This window comes from Bidens hawaiensis, unplaced genomic scaffold (genome assembly GCF_021521415.1).
Source record: "Bidens hawaiensis isolate Kalapana, Puna unplaced genomic scaffold, B.hawaiensis_p1.1 tig00042226_1, whole genome shotgun sequence".
NCBI lineage: Eukaryota > Viridiplantae > Streptophyta > Magnoliopsida > Asterales > Asteraceae > Bidens > Bidens hawaiensis.
This window is the reverse complement of record NW_027505762.1, coordinates 34,984-59,752: the sequence shown is the minus strand read 5'-3', so window position 1 is coordinate 59,752 and position 24,769 is coordinate 34,984. Positions and strand designations below refer to the sequence as shown.

At 39.3% G+C, this 24,769-nt stretch overlaps 1 protein-coding gene and 1 pseudogene across 1 annotated transcript; both read left to right on the top strand.

Annotated features, from left to right (window-relative positions):
- Positions 1 to 16,513: 16,513 nt before the first annotated feature.
- LOC143615194 (telomere repeat-binding protein 3-like) lies at positions 16,514 to 19,372 on the top strand. Its single transcript, XM_077088381.1, has 8 exons — positions 16,514 to 16,615; positions 16,918 to 17,037; positions 17,145 to 17,853; positions 17,926 to 18,161; positions 18,252 to 18,460; positions 18,546 to 18,857; positions 18,965 to 19,028; positions 19,134 to 19,372. The coding sequence occupies exons 2-8, from the start codon at positions 16,954 to 16,956 to the stop codon at positions 19,302 to 19,304; spliced, it is 1,785 nt and encodes a 594-aa protein (XP_076944496.1). The 5' UTR covers positions 16,514 to 16,615; positions 16,918 to 16,953; the 3' UTR covers positions 19,305 to 19,372.
- A 2,997-nt stretch (positions 19,373 to 22,369) lies between these two features.
- Positions 22,370 to 24,769, top strand: LOC143615193 (scarecrow-like protein 9 pseudogene; annotated as a pseudogene).

Below are 24,769 nucleotides of genomic sequence, written 5' to 3'. Positions count from 1 at the left end.
ACTTTTGACAAAACACTTTTAGAAAACTTTGGTTTAAATTCAATGAATAAAGACGTCTACCTAGGAATGAATCATGTTGATAGAAATAACAAGACAACGGATTGAAAATATTCACGACACCGATTATAAAAGATGACACAACTAAAACTTGTTTAAGAAAGTCAAATTACCTCTCAGTCTCTCTAACAAACTCTAACTTATTTTAGTTGATTTTAAGAACAAACCGGGAAAACAAATTATTAACGTGTTCTAATGCCAACTCACCTCTCGGTCTCACCGACACACTAGCCTAATGGAAACGAATACTACGCCACCAAGGATAGAGGAACAATTTAACTTAACTCAAATTAAACCAACTAATTGCACATAAACACTCAAACTTGACAAGACAAAAACCCGCTCTCGCGCGGTCTTAATTCTAACAAGTAAAAGCAACGAGACAATATTACTTCTTATCACCTCTCGGTCTCAAAGAAGGTGTATTTTAACTGATTTTAGATGATTTATATTACCCACTTATCCCTACGGTTGTACACCCCGCAAATAAACCCGAAACACCAAGTCAAGAGTTTAACAAACAATCAATTAATCAAAACTAATTCAATTAACTAATGCAAGAGGATTATAAGTAATAAAACATAAAACACAGCCATCACACACAATCTAATTTATGGTTTAGTTAAACTTTACATCAATAATTTAAGTCTTGAACATTAACAATCCATTAAACAAGTCTAAACTACTCAACAATCATCTATCCTAGGTAGAACAAGCAAGTTTAGCTTAACATAGATTTTGGACAGCCACATATACTCAAGAAAAACATCACAAACATCAACTTAAACATGATTGAATTCATTCAAGATCCAAACAATATCAATCACAAGACAAACTATCAATCAATTGCAAAACAATTCAAATCAAAAGATTAAATCAACAAAGTTAGGTTCTTGAACAATAAGTAAAGTTTATGAATGTTTTACTTAGTATTATGGCTGAGATTTATGATGTATAAGGTCCCTAGCAGCTGCACAAGATCACCCCGAGCCTCCTTCTTCTTCCTCTAGCCTCCACATCCGCCTTTCTTCTTTTTTTTCTTTCTTCTTTGCCGGCTGAGTTCCGATCGGAACTATGCTGTCAAGTTAGCGTTTTAGGGTTTTTTTCTTGATTTCGGGATTATGGCTTCAATAATGGCTGGAAACTCCTGTTATTAACTTAATATAATATTATAAAAGGCTTTTAAAATGTGGGCTTGGGTCGGGCCTTGACTTATAAGTTTGAAAGTTGAACAATTAAGCCCCTAAACTCTTCAATTTTAACTCTTTTTTCCACCAAACCTCATAACCTACAAGAAAACAATCATCTTTGTAATATTAAGCATAAACAAACCATAAAACTTAATAATTATACTAAAAAGTAATTAAAACATGATAAAAATGATACGGAAAGTAAATGTGTTTTACAACACATCAAACATCCCCACACTTAAGTCTTTTTCGTCCCTGAAAAAGTCTAAAGCAGTTGGATCAGAATCGGAAAATCAAAGTTAAATCAAACATATAGGTTAGATTTTAAAGCTCAGAAAAACGCAAAAACCGCGATCATTGATATTGTTGTCCACCTAAACTCATGCCTTAATCTTTACCGGGACAAATAAGATCCGACAATAATATTACTTAGTGGTTTACACAATTAAGACCCGCTTATTTTCTGCTTTTACCGGACCAGACCACCCCAACTTGACTTAAACCTCAAAATTAGCAGATTTAAAACTTTGTTGCTCAATATTTATGAATAGTTAAGACGATCAAGGGTATTGTTTATTCACCTAAGCTTAAGCATCAAAGTCTACCAAGCAGCCATTAGATATGATTAAGGTTCAATTATTTATAGCTAGTGCTCCCCACAACATGACATACCCCCGTTATCAAGCAATACCCCAAATCCATAACCATAGGTGAGTATGCAAAATTTTATCTGTAGGGCTTACATGTAGCGTGTCCCTTGTGGTCCGTTTCTTAATGGTAATGAGACGCGAGCAAGGGGACCCCACATGACTAACAGCGTGGATGATCAAGTCTGTAGTGTATTTGTACTTTCGTACTTTTTGTGATCATATTTATAGACTTATAAGGGTTTGCTCTTTGGCTTTATTTCAAATATACACAACCCCACTTAGGAATTGTGAATACCCAGCTAAATAGATTGCATACATACCCATGGTCTCCGGACCCGAAGCATCCCATCAATACAGGATTTAAGGTTATAAAACCATACGCCGATGAGGTGTAAAACACTAAACTAGCATTTTAAGATTTACATCACAGGCTACACGGCATACTCTAACGTTAAACCTACCCAAGCATCATATGTTAACGTATTCAAATTTTTTAAAACTCATGATACTTCCACTTTTTCATACCAAAATTTGAGGCTTGAGTATGGCCCGACCTTTCATTGCTTATTTTCCACGGACAAAACGCTTTACCCACAAAAGATTTCCGTTTAACCGTTTTATCAAATTTGCCCTTTCATTTTCAAGGCTGAGCCTACCGACACATCCCAAGTTAAGTGCGTTTTCTTTTATTTATCTCATATTATTAGTAGTTTGAAAAACCGATTTCCGATAAATATCATCATCTCCCACTTTAATGCAAAAGAAACTAAAAATAAGGGACATTTTTTTTCAACTTAAACAACGTACGAAAACGAAAAACGAGTGAAACTTTTTATTTTTTTCTACAACTAAGTAAAATAAATTCTCATCCCCACACTTAGAACGAAATCGTCCTCGATGAGAACAAGGAAAAGAAATAAAATTAAAATTAAAATAAAACGTAAAGCATAAAATTAAAACTTGAAAGAACAGAAATTAAAATAGAGAACGGGTTACTCCCCTGGTTAAGATGCAGATTCTTCATCATCTGTGTATGACTCAAACGAACGACCGTGTAGCATTTCATTCACGGCCGCAACCTCGGGTGAACCAGTTCCAAAACGCCATCAGAGCTACCATGCGCATAATAATACCTGTAACAACTCAAACTCGCTCGCATGTAGCAGCGTATGAAACAGAAAACAAAAACATAAGAAATAAACATATTTTTGTGTTTTTGAATTTTTTTTATTTTTTTAATTTTTTTTTTAATTTTTTTTTTTGTATTTTTTTTTAAATATAAATAAAAATAAAACAAATAAAAACAGATAATAAAGAGAATCATAATACAAACTCTACAACTCGGGCTATCTCCCGAGTGGTGCATCCATCACGACTATTCCTCGGTGAAGGAGTCAAGGTAGAACACCTCGACTGTCTGATCAGTTATCGGCTCTCCAATATAGTGCTTCAATCTATGGCCATTCACCTTAAACTTCCCGCTTCGATCTTGTATCTCAATCGTGCCATTCGGGAAAACCTCAGTAACCATGAACGGTCCCGACCATCGGGATTTCAACTTTCCCGGGAATAACCTTAACCGTGAGTTATACAGTAAAACCTTATCCCCACACTTGAACTGCTTATTACCCTTCAATTTCCTGTCATGCAGTTCCTTCGTATGCTCCTTATACCGAAATGATTGTGCATATGCGTGATCCCGGAGCTCCTCTAATTCATGTAATTGATGGAAACGATTACCCCCTGCGGCGGGTAAATCAAGATTAACCCTTTGAAGGGCCCATGAAGCGCGGTGTTCCAATTCAACAGGAAGATGACAGGCCTTCCCATAAATCATCCGAAATGGTGTGGAACCAGTCGGAGTCTTGTAGGCTGTACGGAAGGCCCACAGAGCGTCATCTAATTTGTCGGACCAATCCCAACGATTTGAACCAACCGTTTTCTTGAGAATACATTTGATTCCCCGATTACTCACTTCTACTTGCCCACTAGTCTGTGGGTGGTAGGCGGTCGCAAGCCGATGGGTGACCCCATAACGCTTCAACGCCTTATCCATCTGCGAGTTGCAAAAGTGAGTACCTCGATCACTGATCAGGGCTTTCGGGACTCCAAAACGAGCAAACAGACTTTTCAGAAAACGGACTACCACTCGGGCATCATTGGTGGGTAGAGCTTTGGCCTCAACCCACTTAGACACGTAATCGACGGCCACGAGTATGTATTTGTTTCCACGCGAAGATGGAAACGGTCCCATGAAATCAATACCCCATATATCAAAAACCACACAAACTTGAATGGCATTCTGGGGCATTTCGTTTCGCGAAGAAATGTTGCCGACACGCTGGCAACGATCGCAACTCTTAACGAACAGGTGAGCATCCTTAAAGATAGATGACCAGTAAAAACCAGAATCAAAGACTTTCTTTGCCGTAGAATTCACACCGTGGTGACCTCCAGTCAGTCCCACATGACAATGGCTCAAAATTTGCCATCCTTCCTTGACATCCATACATCTTCTAATAAGCTGATCAGCACCAATGCGGAAAAGATATGGATCGTCCCAAAGGTAAAATTTGATGTCAGCAAAGAATTTCTTATTTTGCTGGTAAGGCATCTTTGGGAGGTATCCGTCAGCGAGATAATTCGCGAAATCAGCAAACCATGGAAAACCTTCCTCTTGTGCAGTAACGAACATCAGACTCTCCGTCGGAAAACAATCATCGATCCTAACTCCTGAATCTCCTGAATCAACTCCCTCTAGTCGTGAAAGATGATCAGCCGCCACATTCTCGGCCCCCTTTTTATCACGGATCTCTATATCGAACTCTTGAAGCAACAGGATCCATCGGATAAGACGAGGCTTAGCATCCTGCTTGCTGAAAAGATATCTAATAGCAGCATGATCCATATAAACAATCGTTTTGGACAAAACTAGATAGGACCTAAATTTGTCAAAAGCGAACACCACAGCTAAAAGCTCTTTTTCGGTGGTGGTATAGCTTTCCTGTGCGCCATTTAAGGTCCGACTTGCATAGTAGATCGGAAGGAAATGTTTATCCTTCCGTTGTCCAAGAATCGCTCCGACTGCGAAGTCGCTCGCGTCACACATCAACTCGAATGGTAACGACCAGTCGGGAGCAACCATGATTGGGGCGTTAACGAGTTTGTCTTTTAGAAGATCAAACGCCTCGATGCACTGCTCAGAAAAAATAAATGGAGCGTCCTTCTCCAAAAGTTTGGTCATGGGTCTCGCGATTTTAGAAAAATCTTTGATGAACCGGCGGTAGAACCCGGCATGACCTAGAAAGCTACGAATTGATCTCACAGAAGTAGGCGGGGGAAGATTAGAAATGGTCTCGACCTTTGCCCGGTCAACCTCTATCCCCGCACTTGAGATTCAATGACCTAGAACAATGCCCTCGCGAACCATGAAATGACATTTTTCCCAGTTAAGGACTAGGTTGGTGTCAACGCAGCGGGACATCATCCTCTCGAGATTTGATAAACAGTGATCAAAGAAACTCCCAAATACGGAAAAATCGTCCATGAACACCTCCATGGAGTCCTCAATCATATCATGGAAAATGGCCACCATACACCTCTGGAATGTGGCCGGAGCGTTACAAAGTCCGAACGGCAAACGTTTGTAAACAAACGTTCCGTAAGGGCAGGTGAAAGTGGTTTTCTCCTGGTCGTCGGGAGCTATCGGAACCTGGAAGTACCCGGAGAAACCATCTAGGAAGCAGTAGTACTGCTGACCTGCTAAACGCTCTAACATCTGATCAATGAATGGGAGAGGAAAGTGGTCTTTCCTGGTGGCATCATTCAGTCGGTGATAGTCGATGCAGACTCGCCATCCCGTCACAGTCCTCGTGGGAATAAGCTCGTTCCTCTCGTTGGTGACGACTGTCATGCCACCCTTTTTAGGAACCACTTGGACTGGACTCACCCAAGCACTATCAGAAATGGGGAAAATGATCCCCGCATCAAGGAGTTTAATGATCTCCTTCTTTACGACCTCTTGCATTTTCGGATTAAGCCGCCGTTGCGGCTGGACGACAGTTTTGAAATTTTCCTCCATGAGGATTTTATGAGTGCAGAACGAATGGTTGATACCCTTGATGTCGATAATCTTCCAAGCAATAGCCTCCTTGTGCTCTCGTAGCACCCTCAACAACTTCTCCTTCTCGACCTCGGTCAACGCAGATGCAATGATAACCGGAAGCTTCCTCTCTTCATCTAAAAAAGCATACTCAAGGTGGGAAGATAAATCCTTAAGCTCTAAGGAAAGAGGAGAACTCTCGACTGAAGGTCGGTCCATCGGATCATCTCGTACGATCTCAGCAGACACGCCAGATTCAGGGGTATGCGACTCGGTGTCGTCATTTAAGGACTGATTGGTTACGGCAACCATTTCAATCTCCGGAATCTCCCTATCGAGAATCTGGGTGTCGGAGGCAAATCCTCCACAAATTTCACTGAAAAACTCCCCGACATGCTCCATGATGGTATCAATGAAGTATAAGGAGTCATCAGCAGACTTGGGGTGTTTCAGTGACTGTCGAACGTCAAAGGTGACGTTCTCATCCCCAACTCTTAAGATTAATTTACCCTCGCAGACATCGATCAATGCCTGTGCAGTGGCAAGGAATGGCCGGCCCAAGATGAGTGGGACACTATCGTCATCGTTCATGTCCAGGATGACAAAGTCCACCGGGAAGATGAACTTGTCGACACGAACAAGAATGTTCTCGACCACCCCTCGGGGGTATTTTACAGAACGATCAGCAAGCTGGATACTCATACGGGTAGGCCTCGGTTCGCCTAGTCCCAACTTGCGATACACGGAATACGGCATGAGATTAATACTGGCACCAAGATCTGCCAGCGCATGGACGACCGTATTATCACTCAAGATGCAGGGAATTGTGAAACTCCCAGGATCGGACATCTTTTCTGGTAACTTTCTCTGCAAGACTTCAGAGCAACCAGCACTCAGAGGAATGGAAGAGACTTCGGCTAACTTCTCTTTGTTCGAAAGAATATCCTTAAGAAACTTTGTGTATTTGGGCATTTGCGTAAGTGCTTCAAGGAAAGGAATATTAAGATGAAGTTTCTTCAGAAGGTCAAGAAATTTGGAGTTCTGCTCCTCGTCTCTATCCCTACGGACTCTCCCGGGAAATGGGAGTCTAGGTTTGTAGACTCTCGGTGGTGTGCTGGGTAATGGCTGGTTCTCGGAATGTGCTGAACTTCCGGGGCTGTGCCTCTGATGCACCTTGACCGATGGAGATTCCAACTGAATCTCCTCGTCTACCTGCTCCTCTACATCTACCGCAGGCTCGTTAACGACTCCTCTCGTCGCCTCTTGTATCACGGGCTCGCTACGTGCCCCCGCACCGCTCCTTGTCGTCACAGCCTTCGCGAACGCCTTCGGATTTTGTTCAGTGTTACTTGGAAGCGTACCTGGCGACCTCTCATTTAGACGACTTGCTATCTCTCCCATCTGACGCTAAAGATTTTGAATTGATGCTCCTTGATTTCTCATGAATGACTCGTGCTCCCGGAATTTCTCTTGAGTTTCTTTGTGACGGGAGTCCTCTCGAGTCCTAAGTTGCGACAGCATCTGTGTCTGCTGTGCCATCATCTCCTCTAACGTGGGCTTCTTCTCCCCACTACTCGGTCCCTCACCGGAATCCTGGAATAGGCTCTGACGTTGCTGGAAGCCGGACTGATTTCCGTTCCTCCAGTTGGAATTTTGGTTACCTCTCCACCCCGAATTATAAGAATTGAAAGAATGTTGATTTCGGTTTGGATTATTAACAAAGTCGACTGCCTCCTCCTGGAAACCTACGGGGCATTGAACGGTATCGTGTCCCCCTCTACAGATCTCGCATAACTTACTTTTCGCCTGCAAGTCCTTCACGATCTTTGCTAACGCTTAAACTTGTGCCGCAAGTGCGGTGCTCGTGTCGACAGAATGCATGCCGCGTGATAGGGAATCGACGGTTTTGGTACTCTTAACTGGTGGTCGCTGGTATCCACTCATGGCTAAACCGTTAAACAAGGCAATGCACTCATCCGTATCTTTCGTCGTTAGTAGGTTACCTCCTGCAGTTGTGTCGAGCATACTCTGAGTTGCGTACGTCACTCCGTTGTAGAAGTTCTCAACAACCGCCCAGTCTTGGAGGCCGTGGTTTGGACATAACGCAAGTAGATTTTTGAACCTTTCCCACGCCTCGTAGAAGCTCTCGGTGTCCTCCATCTGGAAAGAATGAATCTGGTTACGCAAACGAGCAGCCTTAGCCGGAGGATCGTATTTTTCAAGAAATTGGGTCTGCATGGCAGCCCAAGTAGCAATGGATCCCTGTGGGAGGGACTCAAGCCACAGACTCGCATGATCAACGAGTAAGAACGGAAAGATTCGATGTTTTATGGCGTCTTCGGATACGCCGGCAAGATGAAACGTGTCGCAGATACGTGCAATACGAGTGAGATGAGAATGCGGGTTCTCGTGGAGCAACCCGTGAAATTGAGCAGAATGAGCAATCGTGTTCAGAACATTAGATGGAATCTGCCAAGTCGTTTGAACTCCTATAGCTGGTGGAGCAATGCTGGATCTCGCGCCAGCATCTACCGGACGGGCCCGGTCTGCAACTGTCCTCCTCGGTAGTGGATTCGCGTCGCCCATAATCCTATCCCTAATGACGGGTTCAGAAAAAGTAGGAGAAGAAAACGTATTACCGACGGATGTAGATGAACTGGAAGACGGTTTTGTACGACGTCTCTCAAGAAGCTCTCTCTCTGGTTCGAGAAATCCTTCAACTTCTGGTGGTCCTAGAGATCGAGTACGTCGCATACAACTATTAAAATAAATAAAAGAAATTATAATAAGCTAAACTATTTTAAACTAACAAACAAAACAATTAAGAAAGACAAGTAGTAAACAAGGCAAGTCTTAACTCGAGTCGTTCTTAATACGCCTCAAACCGTGTCCCCGGCAACGGCGCCAAAAACTTGATGTGCGAAAATATATATATAAATAAAACACAAGTCGCAACTAAGCTTTAAAAACCAAACAATCTATCTTAGTTCACACAAACGGCAAGTGTACCGGTCGCGTATAGCACAGATAAGGAAAGTCCGGATATCGAACTCGAAGACACGTGAAAACGTTTTTAATTAAGAAACTCTAACCAAGACTCACCAAAACATTTAATTGATTTATTTTTAGATTTAATTTAACTACCTAACTTAATTAAATGAAAACTTTTGACAAAACACTTTTAGAAAACTTTGGTTTAAATTCAATGAATAAAGACGTCTACCTAGGAATGAATCATGTTGATAGAAATAACAAGACAACGGATCGAAAATATTCACGACACCGATTATAAAAGATGACACAACTAAAACTTGTTTAAGAAAGTCAAATTACCTCTCAGTCTCTCTAACAAACTCTAACTTATTTTAGTTGATTTTAAGAACAAACCGGGAAAACAAATTATTAACGTGTTCTAATGCCGACTCACCTCTCGGTCTCACCGACACACTAGCCTAATGGAAACGAATACTACGCCACCAAGGATAGAGGAACAATTTAACTTAACCCAAATTAAACCAACTAATTGCACATAAACACTCAAACTTGACAAGACAAAAACCCGCTCTCGCGCGGTCTTAATTCTAACAAGTAAAAGCAACGAGACAATATTACTTCTTATCACCTCTCGGTCTCAAAGAAGGTGTATTTTAACTGATTTTAGATGATTTATATTACCCACTTATCCCTACGGTTGTACACCCCGCAAATAAACCCGAAACACCAAGTCAAGAGTTTAACAAACAATCAATTAATCAAAACTAATTCAATTAACTAATGCAAGAGGATTATAAGTAATAAAACATAAAACACAGCCATCACACACAATCTAATTTATGGTTTAGTTAAACTTTACATCAATAATTTAAGTCTTGAACATTAACAATCCATTAAACAAGTCTAAACTACTCAACAATCATCTATCCTAGGTAGAACAAGCAAGTTTAGCTTAACATAGATTTTGGACAGCCACATATACTCAAGAAAAACATCACAAACATCAACTTAAACATGATTGAATTCATTCAAGATCCAAACAATATCAATCACAAGACAAACTATCAATCAATTGCAAAACAATTCAAATCAAAAGATTAAATCAACAAAGTTAGGTTCTTGAACAATAAGTAAAGTTTATGAATGTTTTACTTAGTATTATGGCTGAGATTTATGATGTATAAGGTCCCTAGCAGCTGCACAAGATCACCCCGAGCCTCCTTCTTCTTCCTCTAGCCTCCACATCCGCCTTTCTTCTTTTTTTTCTTTCTTCTTTGCCGGCTGAGTTCCGATCGGAACTATGCTGTCAAGTTAGCGTTTTAGGGTTTTTTTCTTGATTTCGGGATTATGGCTTCAATAATGGCTGGAAACTCCTGTTATTAACTTAATATAATATTATAAAAGGCTTTTAAGATGTGGGCTTGGGTCGGGCCTTGACTTATAAGTTTGAAAGTTGAACAATTAAGCCCCTAAACTCTTCAATTTTAACTCTTTTTTCCATCAAACCTCATAACCTACAAGAAAACAATCATCTTTGTAATATTAAGCATAAACAAACCATAAAACTTAATAATTATACTAAAAAGTAATTAAAACATGATAAAAATGATACGGAAAGTAAATGTGTTTTACAACACATCAATTCCAAATGAACACTTGGCTGGATTCAATTTCATGTTGATACTCTTCAAAGTGTCGAATGTCTCTTCGATATCTCTCAACATTTGATCTTCCTCAATGCTTTTGATTACGAGATCATCCATATACATCTCTAGATTTCGACCGATCTAACTTTTAAACGCTATGTCCATCAATCATTGATATGTGGCTCCCGCATTTTTTAGTCCGAAAGGCATCATTTTGTAACAAAAGGTGCCTTGGTCGGTATGAAATGCTGTTTTATCCTCATCACCCGCTGCTATGCGGATCTGATGGTAGCTTTGTAGGCATCCAGGAAGCACTTAAATTTGAATGGTGCCACAACATCAACTTTTAGATCTATTTCGGGTAAAGGATAACAATCCTTGGGACATGCTTTATTTAGGTCCTTGAAATCGATACACATTCGCCATGCCCCATTGCTTTTGGGGACGATAACTGGGTTGGCGACCCAAGTTTGGTAACGAATTGGACGAATGATCCCTGCCTGCAAGAGGTCCTGGACTTGTTCATTCATTGCTTTTGTTTGTTCCAGACCCATCTTACGTTGTTTTTGAACAATTGGCGTAAACAACGGGTTTACCCTTAGTTTGTGTTCCGCAATGTTCCGCGGGACACCCGTCATGTCCGCAGGTTGCCATGCGAAAACATCGACATTCTTTGATAATAACTGTTTCAATAAAGTCCGCACTATCTCAGAGATAGTAGGTTCAATTGTTACAGTTTGATCAGGGAAATCTTTGTTCAAGACCCGCTTTTTCGGTTCAGTTCTCAAAGTTTGTTTTGGGATCTTGCTGGGCTTTGAGCTCTCGGTTGCAAAGCAGTGCCTGTTAACATGAATTATTGCGATGCCAGTATAAGTTGGGAATACTACTGCACCGTGTGATGTGGACGGATGAGCATTGAATCACCAATCGCTTCTCGTCCAAGGATAATATCATGTCATGATGTTGCTGGCAAAACCAGAAATTCGACCTCCTCGGTCCTCGAATGAATTCCATCGCTCAGGGTGACTGGAAATGAAATTACACCCCGCGGATGCATTATTTCTTCTACGAATCCCGATACTGGAGCGTGGATGGGTTTCAATCTTTCTTTATCTTCTTCGTCAAGCTGATCAAAGCATTGTTCATACATGATATCTGATGTGATTCTGGTGTCGAAGAAGACGTAATGAGAACGATAGTGTCCGAAGAGAGCAGTGATGATCAGGGGGTTCTTATTGTTCGGGCCTCCTTTAATTAGAGGGAAGATCACTGGTTCATTCTTCCACTCTTCATCATCAGATTCTTTTCTTTTATTCCCTGTATGGAACTCTCCTTGTATCATATAAACATTCAAATCTTTAATTTGTTTCTTACTCGGGCCTTGGATGTCTCTAACAGGTGTTTTTCCATTGTCCGGTTTTCCATTTTTTACCAAGTGTTTGAGCTTTCCAGATTTCACAGCCGTCTCAATTTCATTTTTCAATGTTCTACATTCATTCGTATTATGACCAATGTCGTCATGATACGAATAGTGCTTAGTAGCATCCAAGAATGATCTTCTTGTTAATGGCTGTGGCTTTCTAAATTTGATATTCTCTGTGGTGAGAATTTCAGCGGGAGTCTTTGAAAGAGGAGTCCAATTGTTGGGACCTCGGTTTTTACAGGTCCCACTTTATTCTTGTTGCCTATGAGGGATCTTGCATCAAACGGTTTTGACGCTTCCGCACTTGGCTGAAGACTTGACCATATAGGGCCTTTCGCCTGTCTATTAGGTCTCGGATTCTGAAACTCAACTTTAAATTTTTGTTTCGTGTTACCATTTCTCAATGTTTTCTCAGTGTTAGCATACACCTTTGCTGCAATCATTAGGTCGTCCCACTCTTAGCGCATTCCATTTCTGCCCGTAAGCGTGCGGACTAAATCGTCACATTTGACGCTTTTGCAGAAGGGACCACGAAGCATGTCTTTACTGATTCCACCGATGTTCAAACTTTCGTCATTGAACCTGGTGATAAAATCTTCTATGGACTCGTTATCGCGGAGGACAACATCCAAAATTTCTTATTAGTCTCGCGTATGTTTTTTCTGTTGACTGAAGTGTTGGGAAAAATTTTTCACCAGATCGTCCCAACTAGAAATTTCACCGTTAGGTAACTTTTCAAACTATTCTCTTGCTGCCCCTGTTAGTGTCAATGCGAACATGTGACACCAATAAGGCAGCTTCCAACCACTAACACCACCTACCGCAATAAAGTTCTGGAGATGATCACTTGGATCAGTCATACCATTATACTTACCCACCGATGTAGGTATCTTAGCATTAACGGGAAAGGGTGCTGTGGAAATACTTTGATTTTTCAGCAAAGGCCGCGAGGCGGTATGGTTTAATAAAGTCTCGTTCCGCATTGCTATGGTATTCGGTATGGCGGACTATGTCATGCGGACGGCTTCTTTTTGCCTGAGAACTCATCCTACTATCTCCGGTATACATACTGTAATCTCCCGGGTGGTAGGATGAATCGTAACCATCAAACTCATCTAAATAAGATGGCATCCGCATATTTATGCGATGACGAGGACGTAGCCTCGGAAGTTCGCCAAACTCTAGCTCCGTCTGTTGACTGTAACGGGTTTGACTTCCTCGCACTGTTTGGAGGAGAAAGAGATCCCCTAGGGGATTCCTCATAATCCAAAGTGCGGGCGTGAAGTTGCTCGTTACGTTTTCTACGCTCGTATTCAGCCACCAAACTTTGTTGTTGCGCGTGGAGCCACTCCTCAGGAGTCAAGGCTCCTCTGGATCTGGAATTGCGTCTATGAGATCTCGCCACGTCAGAGTCACCTGAATCATTTTCTAGATCCAACACTGACCGCTTTTGGTGAGTTTCTTCCGTAATCCGTCTGAGATTACCCAAAATAGAACCTTCCGGTGCCGAAGCCCGTCCCATATCTGGGGGGGTGGTACTGGTTGGTGCTGTGACGTTCTCTAGGGTAAAACCCCCAGGTGTTACGTCGATGTTCCGTGACCCTGGAGCTGTGACTCGCTCAAGAGTACGGCCACTTGGAGTCGTGATGCGTGCAAAAACACTAAGACCCGGAGGTGCTTCTATGTTAGTTACACGTGACTCAGTTGCAGGGGTTCCCGTCGGCCCTTCAGGAAGTTTACTCATATCAAACGAACCAAAAAATCAACGAAAACTATTGTTGTTCTAACACAAATCACGAATGACGCCAATGAAGAAACACGGATCCAATTCCCAGGTATGGGTCCTGGATCCGATGAGTCCACAGGGTACAATACGATAACTACTACCACGATATGAGTAAAGCTCCTTTAAGTCCAGTGACCAGAACCTGCAAAACAAACACCGTGAGTCTCGTTAAAGAAAAGACAAGAGGGGGGGTCTTCCTGTAACCATAGTGCGGCGTGAGAATCAGTAACGTTCGTAATGAAGAAAGTAATGAAGTACAAAGACTAAGTGTAGTCCGAATATAGGTGAGTGAATGAATACCTCATACCGTTTGACAAGGTATTTATAGCCGAAGGATGATGGAAGATGACTGGGACAGCTGTCCTCTTCTAGAAGATCTTTTATAACCGCCTGGACACGTGTCTTCTTGTGATAGATTGGGCTATACGTCCCATGTGCATGGGTATAACAACCTGGACACGCGTCACCAAATGATAGGACGGATTGCACCCTGGCCATGTGCACGGTTATAACAATCTGGCCAGGTGTCCTTTATTCATTGGTTAATATGTTATGTATTTCCCAAGTTAGAATCGTAAGCTTTCTTCTAGAGAGTATTTGAGTAATGACAATTGTCCTGTTGGCAATGTCCTCCAGTTGTTTAAGCGGACAGACGTCCTGTCATGCGGATGACTTTTGAGGACGCCAGGATGCGTCCGCGTGTGTTATGAGAACGTTCCTCCTTATTCGTAACATGCGGGTGGCCCAAGTGTCCCGCGGGTGGTTTATAAGAGGGTTCTCTATGACTCGCGGGTAGTATTTAAGGATATTTGGGTCTTTTTGGTACCCTGCCTCTACAATATTAAAAAAAAACTATTTTGGGTGAATTCTTTATTAGTGTAGTCCATATATATTTTCTAAGTACAAGTTATGATAGGATTGTCTTTGCTTGTAGAATTACTTGCTTTTCTTCAATGAAAATGATCCCATGGGCATCAAAGTGTTGGTGATTATAGGGGCTAAGTGTTGGCCTTAACAAAATGTTGTCATTTTCGAGGTACAAGTTAACTTAATACTTAGTGGTGCAAAAGATATGATGAACAAAATGTTTTCGAGAGAGTCTTTCTTGATTATAAAGATAGTCCAAAATGTTATCTCCTACTCTATTGAGTCTCGAGCAATTACCTTTTTAAAACAAAAACGAAAGAAAAATACAATAAGTTATTAAATGACTTGAAAAGTTGGTCTATATTTAAACCGACGTGAATCAAAATGAAATGAAAAGACAAAAATACCCTCAAGTAGAAGATTTAATTAAAAAAAAGTCCACTCCAAGAACCAAACACATTAATAGTTGTTAAACGATGGGAACCAAATATGTGACCTTATTTTAAGAAAATGACGTATGGTAACATGAACACACCATAATGATCATTCGTGCAATTTAATTACCCTGAATATAATTAAAGTTGTATTGTATTTATTATGTCAAAGTTCGTTTGGATTCATCATCCAAATAGAATTTAATTGAAGAAACGTCGGCAGGAGATACATGTACAAACCGCATAAAAACTAATGGGGTCGTATAGTATCAATACGTGAGTATGAAATAATTTGGCAATTAATATGGTAATAGTTTTACTACTTGTGTTCAAACTCATTTATTAACAAGCTTCAAGTTAAGTATTGTTTGAAGTTCTGCTAAAAGTATTTAGCTTTGTTTGAAGTTAAGTTTATAATGGGTCCATCTTGAGTAACTAGATTGATCTACACCTTATTTTGGAGGGAGAAACTCTTTTTCAAAGTTTATTATAGGACACGCAATTATTGTATATGCTAAAAGTACAAGTCCTTTTCAAATTCAAATGTGTGGTGTGCCTTTTTGTATTTTGAAAATGGGTTCGAATTTGACAACACAAAAATAAATTTGATTTGGATTTCTAAATCAAAATTTAAAGGTGGGTTTGAAGGATACCTATTATACATATTAATCCATTTCTTCTAAAATTAGTATCGTTAAATTAAATATAAATAAAACTATTGAGAGCATACTTGAAATCTAAATTCAGAAATTAATCACACCTTAATCACTATAAATTATTTTTTCTTATAAAATATCTTTTATGTGATTATACAAACACAAAATACTTACTATGACTTAAACAATCATATTATACCTAAGCTTAATCATATAATCTACTCTCGTATAAAAGAATTTAAAAACTGGTTGTTGTGACGCATTCACATTCATACCTGAAATCCAAATCTTGAAACATCACATCTTAGCCGCTCAAATCAAACTTTACAAACACAAAACCCTTAATGTTTCTTAAATAAATCACATCATCTAATTACGTTAACGTCATCTATTCCTTTCGTCAATAAAAACCCCCCGGCAAGCCAAAAACCTTTACCGGCCGAGCCCACGATCTCTCTCCTATCCAACTCCGCTACAAGCAAACTCCCGCCTCAATAATCTTCAATTTTCCATCGCTCACACCTTTCAAATCAGCGTCACATTATCCGGACAAATTTACCTTTCTACCCCTTAAAACTAACACACATTACAATTACACACCCACCCCTCTCATCGGAATCTATGGTAGATGTCTACAAGTACAAAACCACATCCTAAATAAACTCAAACTCATCAATTCATATATAACAAACAAGGGTTTAAAGCAATCCCAATTTCAATTCACTTCTCAATTTCCTCATCACCCCCAAATTGTTGTTATCAAAATCCAACGGTTACGTGCTCCATACAAATCATCAAATCAAAATTCAGGTAATAATCTTTAATTCTCCGCTTAATCTTTCCGATTATTATGTCTTTACCCGATATCTGCTCCGATCTTCGTGGGTTTAAGCTAGATCCGACCCGATCCGTTTAATTCGCAGTCCAATTGTGTCCAATTTTACGATCTGATTAATTAGGTCAAACAATTATCAACTTTATTGCTTTTATAAATGTCTGGTTCAAAATTGGCAGTTTTTGATCATGTGGGTCTAATAAAGTTATGATTTTTGATTCGTAATCTGGGTTTTAATTATTATTATTATTTGATTTTGTTTTTTAGTTACAAGCAGGCCTGAGAAGTTATTAGCATGCTTAGTTATTAAGATATGGTGTTGAAGAAGAGGATGTATGATGGAGGATTTCATGGGTTATTGCCTCCCGTGATACCGAAAGCACCGAGATCTTTAAGGGTAATAATTAGTTTAAATTTTTACATTTAATTTGTGAGTGTTTGTTAAATGTTAATTGAATGTTGGTTAATGGTGAGCGATACGTTTTATTTGTTTCGTTTTAATAGAGGCGCGTGGAGAACCGATCGTCTGAAGATGGTGAAATTAGTGGTTTTGAGTTGTTAGCGACGGTGGCCGAGAATTTATTACAGGAGCAGGAGAGTGAAAGCTCGACTTCTAGTATTGGTTTGAAAGGAAAGGAACTGACTGGAAATCGTGAACCGCTTGAAGTCAAAGTCAACTCTGTGATACCGGAGCGTCATGATCCTGCCAGCGGTGCGGAGAGCGAGCTTGCTGCTCAACCTGGTTTGAAAGAGTCGCCGCATTCCGAGAATGATTCTGGTTCGGATCATGCTTCCATTGTTACGAATTCTGGTTTCGTGAAAAAAGTCAACTCTAGTTTGATAATGGAAACTATTGAAGACGAACCGGATAATATGTATGGTGTTAAGTTTGGTGATAATAGAGATGTAATGCATCCGGAGGCTGTGGAGGAACAAAGTGGAGGGTTGACTTCGGTCAAGATGTACAATGTGAAGGACCGTCTGAAACCATCTGTATATACTGGCGTGTTGAACAAGTCGTATACTAATGTACATTTACCTTTATATAAGGATAGGGGAAATGTGAATATGAATATTAGAGATGATGATGAAAAGTATTTTTGGTATAGTAACCGTAATAACACCAGATTGAGGGCGTTCGGATCGCGATCGCGTGCAAGATATAGGAGAATGAGGAAATTGATGCCTGCTAGATACTTCCCAAACAGCACTAGTAAGTGTAGTATTGTAGATTTATATTATAGTTTTCGACTTTCGTACAGCATTTAAGTTATTTTTTTTCCAGGTGGTGGAGTGAAATCATTTTATCATAAAAGGAAGAAGATATACATGAGAGAACGGTTTAAAGCAGATGCTGCAATTAAGAAAAGGACGTTATTCCATCATAGGTCAAAAGTTTCATATATAAAGGAGGGAAGTAACGAAAGCATATCTAATTTAGTGAAATTTAGCATAAAGTCCTTCAAAGTTCCAGACATGTATGTCGAGGTCCCCGAAACTGCGACCATAGGCTCGCTGAAGGTAATATTTAAATTTAAAAAACTTAAATTTGACCCGTGAATTATTTAATTAAATATGCATTTCTTGATTATGCAAATTGTTTTTATACAGAGAAGTGTGATGGAAGCCGTGAAGGCGGTTTTAAATGGTGAATTACATGTAGGGGTAGTTGTACAAGGAAAGAAAGTTAGAGATGACAACAGGACATTGCAACAATCTGGGATTTCACAAAATTGTAACCTTGAAAACCTAGGATTTACATTGGAGTCTAGTTCGCCAGAAGCTTCTTCGCTTCTTGCGCGGGAAGAAATTCCATCTAGGTACTACATTCTTCATACTTTATTAAATAATTTAGATAACTATGGAAATTTATTGATTATTTGTTTATACTATGTTTTCTTGTAGTCCTATTATCGATGGTTGTTTCTCAAATTCTTCTTCGGCTCATCCTCCTCCGGTAACTATTTTGGACAACGAAATTGAGAAGAATGTTGAAAGTACAACTTTTGCAACTGAAGTTACAACCCACGAGCCGGTGGAAGACTTGAAGGCCCTTGTGGTTGTTCCACCAGTGAATGCTGAGGCACTCTCGGTTCTCCCGCCGAGTGAAAAATCGACCAAAAGATATGAGTTTTCACAAAGGAGGGCAAGAAGGCCGTTTTCTGTATCAGAAGTTGAAGCACTTGTTGAAGCTGTTGAAACCCTTGGAGCCGGAAGGTGTGTATATTAATATTAATATCATTATAATCAATATATATTATATTTGGACGATAAATATTAGTTTTAATAAGTATTAAACGTCTTATTGAAATAATGTTTTGCAGATGGCGTGATGTTAAAATGCGTGCTTTTGATGATGCGGACCATCGGACTTATGTTGACATGAAGGTAATGGGTCAATCGGGTTGGCCCGGTTGGAAAGATTTCTTTTTAGCTTATTACTTTGATTTGACCTGGTTGACCTTAGTCGAGTTATGGATATCTTGATTTCAGGATAAATGGAAAACATTGGTTCACACAGCAAGCATTGCGCCTCAGCAAAGAAGGGGTGAGCCCGTGCCCCAGAATCTTCTAGACCGTGTGTTGGTTGCACACGCGTACTGGTCTCAGCATCATGCTAAGCAGTCCGCGAAGAGTCAGAAGACTTTGGAGGCTCAGATGTAAAGTTAGAGATGATGATGAAAAATGTTAGTGGGGGGGTGGGTTAGGAATCTTGATACATTATGAGGGTCTGTAAATTGTTAGGGAGTGAAAATAATAAAGGCAATCTAACATAAAACTGTAAGATTGCAGATTGCTAGTCTGATTTGGTAGGTACCTTTGTGTATTTTTGTATATTTTCTAATGTTTTTTTTTTTTAATTTCATTTTGACATTTCAGAATTGCCTGGATTAGTTTCTGTTTTGTATAATCACTTACATTTAATAGTGTTAAACATGTATGTATCGTGAACATGTTGAGGTTGATAACACTTAAGAAGATAACAGGATCCAAGATCATGATATCCGGAATAAGTGTTGAGTTTGATTCAGATACTCCACCCTTAATGTAGAGGACAGTTTGGCACTTGGTAATCTCTGGTTAGGAGGTTTACCCTCATAAAATAAGGCATTTCACTCGAAAAAAGGTTTTATCTATCCGACTCTGTCCTTTGTTTAATATCCATTTCCAGGAAGCTCATAGCAGGCCAGGACATAAGAAGTCTACAAAAGGAAGGCGCTCCAGTTTGACGTTTTCCTTGCCTTAAGTAATACCTTTTGTTTAAGTGTCTTGCGGAACTTCGTTTCATTTATTCATTCCATTAGGAAGTTCATACCTTCTCCCCTGAAGGGTTAAAAAGGCAGAGAAAGCATTAGGAGTTTCATTCCCCTCCGACACCTAGAGGACAAACACACGTTTAACTACAAACGTATTCGGGTTTAATAGGCGTGTAAAGTCGTTTAACACAACACGACATGTTTTAACAACATGCTTAGTGTTGATCTTAAAAAATAATATTTAAAACGATACTTATAAACGGAATCGAACGCCCTAAGAGGAAGATTTCATTTGCTTTCTGTTTCGTGGAACGAAGTAAATGATTGGTTTATTTGGTTGTATATAAAATCATGAAATTGTCTTATTTTAAAATGTCAAAAGAAGGACACATTTCGGCCCTTTCTAGGCCCACATTTGTTGTGCTCAACAAATATTAGAAGTAGATGGTGACATGCTCAAACGTTTGATGATGATTGGTTAAAGTTTAATATAAAATAATTCACACTATGGAACCTTTTTTTTTAATAAATGTGGGAACACTTATTGGAGCTCACTTGATAACTATCAATATTTAATAAACACAAGGTTTATATTTGTATATAAATAAAGTAGTATGTATAAACTTTGGTTAATCATGTGACACATAAGGGACATTTTATTTATTTAAATTATCACCTTTCGTCCTTTTATATTAATAAATGGTAAATTATTGATCGGATCGAAGATCACAAACTGATGTGCATTTATTACTATAAATCTTCATATTTATTAATTCAATCGTTTAGATATTTTATCTTAATTCTGTTAGTAAATAAAATCTAACTTTTAAGTGGGATATTTCGAGAATAAAACTGATGTATGTATCAATTTGCAAATAGTTTTCGAATAAGAAATTTATTTATAAACTTACCACAATCAACTATTCATTTAAACGGTCATGAATATATAAAATGCATGTGAAATATTTGTGTTTGCATGTGTATCATACTTCGTTAACAAAAGAAGCGAGCACGTGATACTCTATGAAATGTGACGATAACATGTGTATGATGTTATATGAAATTTAACAATAAAGATTAAATCAAATAAATTGTTTTATATGAAATTGTTTGTTTGAATTAATTTAACAGTAAAAATAAAATCAAATAATTTACATGTAAAACAGTGATGTTTTTAGTTGCTATAGCGATTACAATTTACAAGTGACACTTGACTGATAATAATGTGATTATGGTTATGATGGTAGTTCATGATTGTTAAGAAATTTGAGTATTGTGTAACATAATCTATCACATCACAAGCCATCATAGTTATTAGACATACACCATCCATCATTTTAATGTCTTTTGTGAGAAACGTATAAGACCATCCTTTATGGTGGGGGCTTCGAAGCCCCTCCACCGTGCTACGTCAGCGCCACGTAAGCACCGAAGGCATCGAAGCCTCACCCCAAAGATGTCCCACTATGGTTTAGTGCCCAAGGGCGTCCCTATTATATATATATATATATATATATATATGTATGTATGTATGTATGTATGTATGTATGTATGTATGTATGTATGTATGTATGTATGTATGTATGAGAGAGAGAGATGGAGAGAGCTGCTGAGAGGGGGCCCACCCACATTCATCAACCACGCCGGCCGTTGCTTTGCCCGGATCTTCGTCGCCCTTCATCTGATGGCGTCCCACCGCGGCGTTCAGCGCCCAAGTCGCCCACAAAACCCCCTTGAGAGCGCCCCATAGTGGGTGTTTCAATAGTTATTACACATATCCCATCATTTTAGTTTCCTTTAGATCTATGTTATTCAACTTATTTAAATATTGAAAAAATCTCTCCAAATCAATCTTTGCCCGGATCTTCGTCGCCCTTCATCTGATGGCGCCCCACCGCGGCGTTCCGCGCCCAAGTCTCCCACAAAACCTCCTTGAGAGCGCCCCATAGTGGGTGTTTCAATAGTTATTACACATATCCCATCACTTTAGTTTCCTTTAGATCTATGTTATTCAACTTATTTAAATATTGAAAAAATCTCTCCAAATCAATCTTGGTAAAACTAAACTGTCTAAACTTATTTAAAGTTACAAAAATCTCAACTAAAATTTCTAAACTTATTTAAAGTTCCAAAAACTTCAATTAAAGATACAATTATAATCTATATATGAGAGTATGAGACAATGTAGACACATTTTTCCGTTTGTTATCCCTAAATGATTTGCATGTATACCATTTGATGACAAGACCGCTTTAAAACAACTACAAATGTCATTTTATCAAAATCTTTTTTGTTGAAGAGCTAAAAGATTACTTTTTTTTATAAGTTAACTAAACATTTTTTTATTTTTGAATGGCACAACTAAATATGTTATTTATAATACCAAAAAAGAAAGAATCAACTAACATATATAATATTACACTTTTATTCAATATGTTGCGAGAGATTAATAAGTCAACACTCAACTCAAAACTCCCAAAATCATTCCGCGTTTTCTTCTCTCGTTTACCTTCTCCCTGAAGCATCTAGGCTTTGTCTTTTGGTAACTAATATTTAATATTCTCTGTGTATTTATTTACATTTTACTTGGTGTTTAATGCTCACAAATATGTTTTTAATCTTGTATGCACACAAGTTCACATGTAAATTGTTACACAAAAGTTTACTTAAGTTAAAAATTTGTTTAATAAAATAAGCAGGTTGCAACGGTATATTCAGAAGCAATGAATTGCAACGAATATGCTTCGATTCTATCGGATCAGTATATTCTAAATGCAATGAATATTAACGAGTCGTTTACGGATTGGAATGCCGTGAATCATGTATCTCAATCTGGATTCAAAGATGAAGCTGATCTTCATGAGGATTCTGATTTTAGTGATCTAGTTTTGAAGTATATTAACCAGATGCTAATGGAGGAAGATATAGATGAGAAAAACTGCATGTTTCAAGAGTCCGCTGCGCTTCAAGCTGCCGAAAAATCATTCTATAATGCTCTAATGGTGAAAGATCAAGATCATAATCATAATCAAAGTCAAAGTCAAACACAAAGTCAAAGTCAGCATCCAGCTGCTGCTGAATCTTTAGGTCTTACTTGTAATGTTACTGAATCTTGTTATTTACCGAATACATCGGTCGGTTTTGATCATTTTGATTCACAGTCTAGGTTTCATCCATCTTTGGTTGATGGATTTATGAATTCTCCTGTGAGTATTTTAAGCTTTCCAGATATGTTTTATGATAACCGATCCGTGCAGTTTCGAAATATGCTGATCAAAATGGAGAAGAAACATGAAACTAGCCTTGTTTCAGATCGGTCTAGAGGCAAAAAGAATCCTTATTTTGAGGATCTTGTTGAAGATGAAAGGAGTTTAAAGCAGTCTGCAGTTTATAGTGAGCCTGCTGTTAGATCTAAGATGTTTGATGATGTGTTGCTATGCGGTGGAGCGAAAACTCACCCTTCTCGATATGAGTTTGCTCGCAAAGAGACTGCTAGTAAAGGTCAAACGGGCCAGTCGGGTCAAACGGGCCAACCCAAGGGGTCAAACGGGGTTAAAGCCCGTGCGAAGAAAAAAAGTGAAGTGGTGGATTTAAGGTCACTTTTGAGTCTATGCGCACAATCGGTTTCCACTAACGATCAACGTGGTGTGACCGATCTACTGAGACGAATAAGAGAGCATGCTTCACCAACAGGTGATGGGATGCAAAGATTGGCCCATTACTTTTCTGCCGGGCTTGAGGCCCGTATGGCCGGGTCAGGAACCGAGATCTACAAAGCCCTTTTGTCTCGGCCCACTTCAGCTGTCGATATACTCAAAGCTTACCATTTGTTTCTCGGGTGCTTCCCGTTTACCAAAATATCGCATTTTGTCTCAAACAAGACTATTATGCGTGTTGCGGAAAACAAAACAAAAGTTCACATTATAGATTTTGGAATTCTATACGGTTTCCAATGGCCCAGTCTTATACAAAGACTTTCAATGAGGCCCGGTGGGCCACCCGAGGTTCGGATCACTGGGATTGACTTCCCGTGTCCAGGCTTTCGACCGGCCCAACGGGTTGAAGAAACGGGCCGGAGGTTAGCGAATTATGCTGAAACGTTTGGTGTGCGGTTTAAGTTCAAAGCGATAGCACAAAAGTGGGAAACCATTAGAATCGAGGATCTTGAACTCGATGATGAAGAAACGCTTGTTGTGAACTGTGGGTACCGGTTTAGAAACTTGTATGATGAAACAGTTGTGGTGGATTGTCCAAGGAATAATGTTTTGGATCTTATTAGGAAAATGAACCCGGAAATCTTTATACAAGGGATTGTGAACGGGCCGTATAACGCGCCTTTTTTTCTAACGAGGTTTAGAGAGGCTTTGTTTTTCTTTTCCTCTTTGTTTGATATGCTCGACGCTACTGTTGACCGTTTGACCGAAGAACGAATGCTGGTTGAGAAAACGATATGGGGGCGTGAGGCGATGAATGTTATTGCTTGTGAAGGCGGTGAGAGGATTGAACGGCCCGAGACTTATAAGCAATGGCAGGTTAGGAACCAACGGGCTGGGTTTCGACAGGTGGCGATTGATCGAGAGATTGTGAAGAAGGCTAAAGATTGGGCGGTTTCGGATTACCATAAAGATTTTGTTATTGATGAAGATGGTTGTTGGATGTTGCAAGGGTGGAAAGGGCGTGTTTTGTATGCGATTTCTACATGGAAACCAGTTTACTGAATAATATTATTAATGTATGCAATTTGTTTATGGTTGTAATAAAACTGGTAGTAGCCATTTAATTTAATATGTCGTAACTTGTATTGCTACTAATGGAATAGATATAGTGTAAAATCCAACACAATGATTTGTATATGGACCTCAGTTTCTGTTG

Excerpts from the sequence above, each read along its gene's own strand:
- LOC143615194 (XM_077088381.1), top strand. The coding sequence starts at position 16,954 with ATGGTGTTGAAGAAGAGGATGTATGATGGAGGATTTCATGGGTTATTG. Across the intron at positions 17,038-17,144 it reads AAGCACCGAGATCTTTAAGG|AGGCGCGTGGAGAACCGATC; the intron begins GTAATAATTAGT and ends TCGTTTTAATAG. Across the intron at positions 19,029-19,133 it reads GGACTTATGTTGACATGAAG|GATAAATGGAAAACATTGGT; the intron begins GTAATGGGTCAA and ends TCTTGATTTCAG.